This window comes from Musca domestica, unplaced genomic scaffold (genome assembly GCF_030504385.1).
Source record: "Musca domestica strain aabys unplaced genomic scaffold, Musca_domestica.polishedcontigs.V.1.1 13, whole genome shotgun sequence".
NCBI classification, from domain to species: Eukaryota; Metazoa; Arthropoda; class Insecta; order Diptera; family Muscidae; genus Musca; species Musca domestica.
The window spans coordinates 15,747,938-15,755,691 of NW_026712172.1; the positions used below are offsets into that span (position 1 = coordinate 15,747,938).

The 7,754-nt window shown below is 38.9% G+C and overlaps 2 protein-coding genes across 3 annotated transcripts; both read left to right on the forward strand.

Moving 5' to 3' along the window:
- The first annotated feature begins 1,987 nt into the window (after positions 1 to 1,987).
- LOC131800889 (uncharacterized) lies at positions 1,988 to 5,038 on the forward strand. Its single transcript, XM_059118743.1, has one exon. The coding sequence runs from the start codon at positions 1,988 to 1,990 to the stop codon at positions 5,036 to 5,038; it is 3,051 nt and encodes a 1,016-aa protein (XP_058974726.1).
- On the forward strand, positions 5,038 to 7,186 carry LOC131800852 (uncharacterized). 2 transcript variants are annotated; one of them, XM_059118675.1, is made up of 2 exons: positions 5,038 to 6,414; positions 6,484 to 7,186. In XM_059118675.1, the coding sequence occupies exons 1-2, from the start codon at positions 5,062 to 5,064 to the stop codon at positions 6,754 to 6,756; spliced, it is 1,626 nt and encodes a 541-aa protein (XP_058974658.1). In that variant the 5' UTR covers positions 5,038 to 5,061; the 3' UTR covers positions 6,757 to 7,186. The 2 variants fall into 2 exon arrangements, with proteins under 2 accessions (XP_058974658.1, XP_058974659.1); XM_059118676.1 differs by having other exon boundaries at positions 5,038 to 6,409.
- Positions 7,187 to 7,754: the final 568 nt, after the last annotated feature.

Here is a 7,754-nt window from a genome sequence, read left to right on the forward strand (position 1 = left end):
AAGAATAAAAGAGAAAATGAGGAAGAAAGACAAACCCATATAGAATCATCACCAATGGGCAATCAGGCGAATATAAAAGTAAGCGCAATCATCTACCAATTCAGGAAAAAAGTAAACAAACTCGCCGATGCCGTTGAATGCGATTTAGCTGGACTATCAAAATATGCTTTGGAGTACATGAAGTCATCGTGGGAGAAGCATATGGATGAAATTAGGAAATTGCATCTCGAGCTCTCAACGGTGCATGGAATGGAAGAGGTAGATCTCGAATTTGAAGAAATTGAAGAAAAGTTTGAGAGCAAAATGCAGGATATGATAAGAAGGATAGATGGTCTTAAAGAGGAGTCACTGGAAGTAGAACTAAAAAGAGTTCAAATACCATCCTTTAGTGGTCATGTGGAAGAGTGGAGTTCATTTCACGATTTATTTAAAAAGATGATTGATGAAAACTCCAAATTATCAAAAGTTCAAAAACTGTACTACCTCAAGACAAATCTAAAAGGAGAGGCATTTCGCTTGGTGCAACATCTTCAAGTGACCGAGGCAAATTATGAAGCAGCATGGGAATTACTGGAAAAAAGATATGGCAACAGGAGAATTTTATTCACTAAATTGGTAGATAGAATACTGGACCATCAAAACATCAACAGCCTGTCAGCAATAAGCATAAGAAATTTGCTGGACAATGTAAATGAAAGTATTCAGGCGTTGAAAGCAATGGATATTCCCCTAGAGCAAGCGGATCCCATTTTAGCCCGAATAATTATACGGAAACTGGATAAGGATGGGCTTATTCTTTATGAGCAGAATGTAAAGAAATCCAAGGACATCCAAAAACTTGAGGATGTGATGGACTTCCTGGAGCAGCAGTTTCAAGCCTTGGAAGCTTCAGTAGGCAGAAAACACAATAACATAGGACTGTACAAACTCCAAGAAAAATCAGCAGTGGTAGCGGAATTAAAACAATGTAAGTTCTGTAAAATGAGCGGACATGATATCGCATGGTGCAGAAAATTTTCGGCGTTATCTTCGAATGAAAGATACAATTGGGCAAGATCAGCACAGGTCTGCCTCAGATGCTTAAGCCACAACAAGGATAAAAAATGTTACAATGAAATTAAATGCCAGAAGTGTGGAATGAATCACATCACAGTGATGCATTTAGAGCGAAGAGGACATACGAAAGCAATGACCACCAATACAACAACAAATGTTCTGCTAGCAACAGCCCAAGTTCGTATAAAATCACTGCATGGAGAATTTGTAACAGTCAAAGCGCTGATAGACCAAGGATCACAAATTACATCCATATCAGAGGACGCGGCTCAACTGTTGCAGCTACCAAGGAAGAAGACAGAAGTGAGGTTACAAGGTCTAGGAGAGACCCTAGTTGGCGTGGCGAAATCTAAAGTTGCACTGGAACTACGACCCAGATTTTTGAGCAACATAATGATTAAGGCAGAAGCACTAGTCCTTCCAGCACTTGCATCAGCACATCCCGACAGAAGGTTTCAATATGACGTGGATAAATGGAGAAATGTAAATTTGGCAGATCCAAATTTCAACAGCCCGGAAAGAATCGATTTAGTCATTGGAGCCGATCTTTACTCACAAATATTGGAAGAAGGAGTTCGCCACGATGAGCAAATTGTGGGACAAAATACGAAGTTGGGTTGGATTTTATCTGGAACAGTAGTAGTAAATCCTGGATTGAACATAAAGAAATCGGCAGCAACAACAACAATTGAGAGGTTCTGGGAAATAGAGGAAATAGAAGATGAAAAAAACGACCGAAGAAGACGAATACTGCCTTAAGTTATATGAAGACACAACACGCCGAGACAATTCAGGAAGATTTGTCGTGCGTTTGCCGTTAATTGAAGAAAAAGATTTGGGAGATTCATATAAAAGAGCCATGGCGAGGTTTATAAACTTGGAAAAAAGATTAGAAAATAATGCGGAATTAAAGTCAGAGTACGAGAAAACAATGAACGAGCTCATATCCATGGGCCAAATGGTAAAGGTGGATCCAAGTAAGAAGGCTTTGTATTATATGCCGCACCAAGCAGTGGTACGTGAAACAAGTCTAACCACAAAAGTTAGAGTGGTATTTGATGCTTCATCGACAACTTCAAATGGGAAGTCGCTGAATGACATACTTCACGTGGGACCAAGGCTTCAAAAAGATATATTTGACATTGTAACAAAGTGGAGATCGTGGAAGTTTGTCATCTCAGCTGATGTGGAGAAAATGTTTCGTCAGATTAAAGTTGAAAAAGAAGACCAGGAATACCAACATGTGTTGTGGAGGAGTAATCCGTCGGAGCCTATCCAACAATATAAACTTACTACGGTAACATATGGCACTGCATCAGCACCATTTCTGGCTGTAAGATCGCTCATAGAAATTGGAAATAGGTGCCAGAATCAAGAAATCGCTCAGAGGATCAAAGAAGATTTCTACATGGACGACCTTTTAACAGGAGCGAATACAAAACAAGAATGCAGGGAGGTGCAGAAGAAGATAACGCTGCAACTGGAGGATTATGGGTTTCATTTAAGAAAATGGATATCAAACTCTCCTGAAGTATTGAGTGCGGTGAAATTGAATGAAGAAAATGAAGTGCTGAGAATAGAAGAAGATGAATGCTTGAAAACATTGGGATTACAATGGAATCCACAGATCGATTGCTTTACATTTAGTATGCAAATTAAAAAAGAAGACAAGTTGACAAAACGAATAGCATTGTCAAGACTGGCACAAATATTCGATCCATTAGGTTGGCTGACGCCAGTCACGGTAACAGCAAAACTATTTATACAGCAGTTATGGATACAACAAATAGAATGGGATGTGCCATTGGAGGAGAAATTGAGTGGAGATTGGCGGCAGTTTACATACAGTCTGCCTGCTTTAGAAAATTTAAGGATTCCAAGATGGTTTGGAATATTGGAAGACAAAACTGCACAGTTACATGGGTTTGCAGATGCTTCCGAGAAGGCTTATGCAGCAGTCGTATACCTTAAGGTAAATTCGCAGGTGACCATAGTGGCTGCAAAAAGTAAGGTAAATCCAGTAAAAAATAGGAAGACGCTTCCAAAGCTGGAACTTTGTGCAACACATCTATTGGCTAAACTACTACAGAAGATCAAAGGAGTATTGAAGTCAGCAACACCAACTTTTGCTTGGAGTGATTCCATGATTTCCTTGGCATGGATTCACAACTCCAAAAACAAGGATAAGTTCATAAAAACAAGGGTGATGGATATTTTGGAGAGAATACCCGAAGCGAAATGGGGCTACGTCAAGTCAAAGGAGAATCCAGCAGATATGGGTTCAAGGGGTGTCCCACCGGAGACTTTGACAAACAATACATTGTGGTGGGAAGGCCCCGAATGGCTGAAAAAAGATGAACAAGATTGGCCAAAAAGCAACATAAATCAAACAGTAGCAACAACAGTAAAGTTTTCGACTGAAAACCACTTATATGAAAGTATGATGAAGTATTCGTCATTTAAGAAACAGATACGTGTAATGGCTTATCTACTGCGTTTTATAAAAGGGCTAAAAAAGAAGCGAGCAGTAAATGAGCATTTGACGGCAAAAGAGTTGGAAGAAGCAGAGATGGAGATAATAAAACTACATCAAGAAAGAGAATGGCCAGTGGAACTAAGGAAATTGAAGACATTGGGAACGGTGGATCATCAAAGTAAAATAGCTTCACTACATCCACAGTTGGATCGAAATGGCATAATGCGGGTTGGTGGAAGACTTGCTTTGTCAGAGCTGAACTATAACCAAAAGCATCCAATAATTATTCAAAAGTCAAGATTAGCGGGAAATATCATTCGAAATTGTCATATTCAAACGATGCATGGAGGAAATCGACTTATGGAAAATATACTAAGACGAAAATATTGGATTATTGGAGCTAAAAATAGGATAAAACTTTGCATTAGGTGTTGTCCAAGATGTACGCGCTTTAGAGGTGAAGTGCGAAATCAATTGATGGGAAATTTACCAGCTTACCGTGTCAGTATAAATCAACCCTTTCAACACTGTGGCATTGATTATGCGGGTCCGCTACAAATACGGTGCTCCAAAACAAGAGGAGTGAAGGCTATGAAGGGTTACGTAGCGGTGTTCGTATGCATGGTAACTAAGGCGGTTCATTTGGAAGCTGTCAGCGGACTTACAACGGAAGCATTTCTGGCGGCGCTAAGGCGATTTTTCGCGAGAAGAGGAAAATCAACCGACTTATATTCAGACAACGGAACGAACTTCGTAGGGGCAGCAAGGCAGCTTGACAGAGACTTTTTGGATGCCGTTAAAAACAACACGAAGTTAGCTCCCATTTTGGAAAATGAAAAAATAAGTTGGCATTTCATTCCGCCGGCAGCTCCTCACGTTGGAGGAATTTGGGAAGCAGCAGTGAAGTCCATGAAATATCACCTAAAAAGAATAATTGGTGATACGAAATTGACTTACGAGGAGTTGAGTACGGTGCTATCTCAGATTGAAGCAGTATTAAATTCGAGGCCGCTACATGAACTTGGAAGCGGTACAGAATATATTGACACTTTAACACCTGGACATTTCTTAATTGGCCGTCCGATGTTAGAATCACCGGCGACTATCGATGAAGGTAACTTAGGATGTCTTAATAGATGGAAACTGCTACAACGAATTAAAAGTCATTTTTGGAGCAGATGGAAAGAGGAGTATCTAACCACATTACAAAACCGAATGAAATGGAAGAAACAAAATAATAATGTGGAAATAGGCAATGTGGTGATATTGAAAAACGAAGAAACGCACGCGGCGCGATGGCCACTGGCCAAGGTGGTAGAAGTCCATCCAGGGAAGGACGGAGTTGTAAGGATTGTGACAGTTAAAACACAAGACGGCGTGATAAAGAGGCCAATTAACAAATTATGTCCATTGGAGCATATGGACGAGGAATCTGAAGAATTGCCCAGACAGGAAAAACAGGCGGAAATTACACATACTAATATGACAAGATGTGAGCGAAAATAAGGAAACAACCAATAACGTGGGCAATGATGCTGAACTTATTTTTACTAATATCTACCAAGGCATCATCTGTACATGAACTGAATAGTTCGGCTGCGGTATATTTGGATCCCATGTCTCAAATTCACATGGTTTCCTCATCATGGAATATGGTTGTGTACTTTGAGCTGAAACCATATTTAGAAACATTAGACCTGGCTTCCGAATTGCTGAAAACATCAAAAAGCTTATGCCCACGACTTCAAACTTTTGAGGAGCAGTGTTGGTCCACGATTAACAATATGGAACTCAAGATTAATAAGATAAAGACCAACAATCGATTATTCCTCAGAGAAGACAATCGTCAAAAAAGAGGAGCTCCGTTGAAATTTGTAGGTTCGTTTCAACACTGGGCATTTGGGGTAATGGACGATGACGATCGAGTAGCTATGGAGAGCAATATGAAAAATCTATTAGCCAACCAAAAGGATTTGAAGAAGTTAGCAAAACAACAGACATCTGTAGTCGACGCTACAGTAAATCTTTTAAGGAAAACCACAGAGGAAGTGAATTCGCACTTTTCGGATATCAAAGGCAAAATTGAGAACATAAGTGCTACAATGAATGAGAATTACTTCGTGTATAGAGAATCCATACGATTCTTTATAATAGCAAAACAAATTCATGAGCTTTTGGAAGAATGTGACGAAGTCCAAAAAGAAGTTGTTGATGCATTAATTGATGTAAACAGCGGTAAGTTTCATCCCGTCCTGATAACACCCAAACAATTACAAGCAGAGATAGTAAAAATACGAGATGCTCTGCCTGAAAAATATGTACTGCCAGGAAAGCGTACGGGAATGGAATTAAAAGAGATCTTACATTTGATGACGTGCCACGGATCGTTTGTGGGGTCCCAACTGGTAATTAATATAAAAATACCGCTGTTCAATCGGCAGTCATCCCAGTTTTACAAAGTAATTCCGATACCATTTGAAGAAGGAAATACGATATTGATAGCCCGGGTGAATTCCCCGTACATTGTATATAATTTTGAGCTGGATTCTTTTCATTTCTTAACACAGCCTATGCTGAATGAGTGCAAAGAGACGTTGGGTAAGGAGATAATGTGCGAAGAGAATTTTCCATGGAGAGATGCAACTACAAATAATTGTGAATTATCTCCTCTGAGACCGCACATAAAACTAAACTGCGCCTATTACGAAGTGGAACGAATGCCTTATTGGATGCCATTGAAACGAAATGGCAATTGGCTTTTTAAAACCTTTTCAAGTGCAACAGCTCATTTGCAATGCTCTCACAAACAACAGACGATTATGGAACTTCCAAAGCAAGGAATTCTCACGCTGGATGCAGACTGTACAGCGAGGATCGGTAAAGTAACGTTGGTAGCTGTGCATAGAGTTCATAACGAGATAAGCACAGAATTCCATTCGTTTCTTTTGAAGGATGTAAGTCCGGACGAAAAAGAATCAATCAAACCCCTTGGAAATATACTTATCAATCATCATCAAGAAATTGACGAGCTAAAGAAATTCGTGGACAAGTTAAAGAAAGAAAATGTGGAATTGCGAGGCTTGAAGTTCCATCACATCTCATCACACGTAGCTTTTATTTTAGTAATTATAGTAATAATAATTCTAATTATTTTATTTATAAGAAGACAGAAAAAATTAAAACGCATAACCGAAATTCAATTTCCCCGAGGCCAGGATGTCTAAATAAATTATTTGCCGCCCGGGAAAATGTTCATAAAACTATGAACATGAAAGACTGCTGCAATAAATTAGATCGTTAAGTGATTTAGGCTATAAAATGTTTATGTAATTTTAACCCAACATTCTAGAGTACTTGTAAATGTGTGTGCATGAAAGATAAGAGCATAAGGGATGATAACACTTCATGCTGCTGGAGACGCATTGATAATAAAGAATATTCTCCCATAAACATGCGCTCAGCTGGGGAGTAAATATAGATCACAGCAATTGTGTGTTGCACTAGGCCTATGCATAGAATTAGAAATGTCAAGTGTTTGTAGCCTTAAGTAGATGCATAAGATTAAACCCCCCTAAGATTTCTGTTGTGTACTAGCACTTAAGTAATACATTTTGTTCAATAAAATTAGAATTAAACTGACAAACGAACAAACAAGTTCTAGAATTTGATTCTCCCGCTAACAATAATAATAATAATAATAATAATAATAATAATAATAATAATAATAATAATAATAACAAGTAGAAAAACATTAAGTTCGGCCGGGCCAAACTTTTAATACCCTCCACCTTAGGGTAAAGGAAACATTAGAAGAAATGTGGCAAAAACCATTAAAATGCCGAATATCGGGAGGTACCGTTATATGGGGGCTCTACCAAATCGTGGACCTACACATGCAAGGTTCCGCCAACGGAGCTAGAACCCATTATGACCTACAAATACCAATTTTTAGACAAATACGTAAAAAAAATGTGGCAAAAATCATCAAATTACCGAATATCGGGAGGTACCGTTATATGGGGGCTATACCAAAACGTGGACCTATAATTACAATGACACGCCACACGAACTGGGACCCATTATGATCTACAACTACCAAATTTTCAGTGAAATTCGTGAAAAAATTAGTCAAAAACCATCAAAATACCGAATATTGGGAGGTACCGTTATATGGGGACTATACCAAAACGTGGACCTATACATACAATGTTTCGCCACACGT

Excerpts from the sequence above, each read along its gene's own strand:
- LOC131800852 (XM_059118675.1), top strand. The coding sequence starts at position 5,062 with ATGATGCTGAACTTATTTTTACTAATATCTACCAAGGCATCATCTGTA. Across the intron at positions 6,415-6,483 it reads GTACAGCGAGGATCGGTAAA|GATGTAAGTCCGGACGAAAA; the intron begins GTAACGTTGGTA and ends TTTCTTTTGAAG.
- LOC131800889 (XM_059118743.1), top strand. The coding sequence starts at position 1,988 with ATGAACGAGCTCATATCCATGGGCCAAATGGTAAAGGTGGATCCAAGT.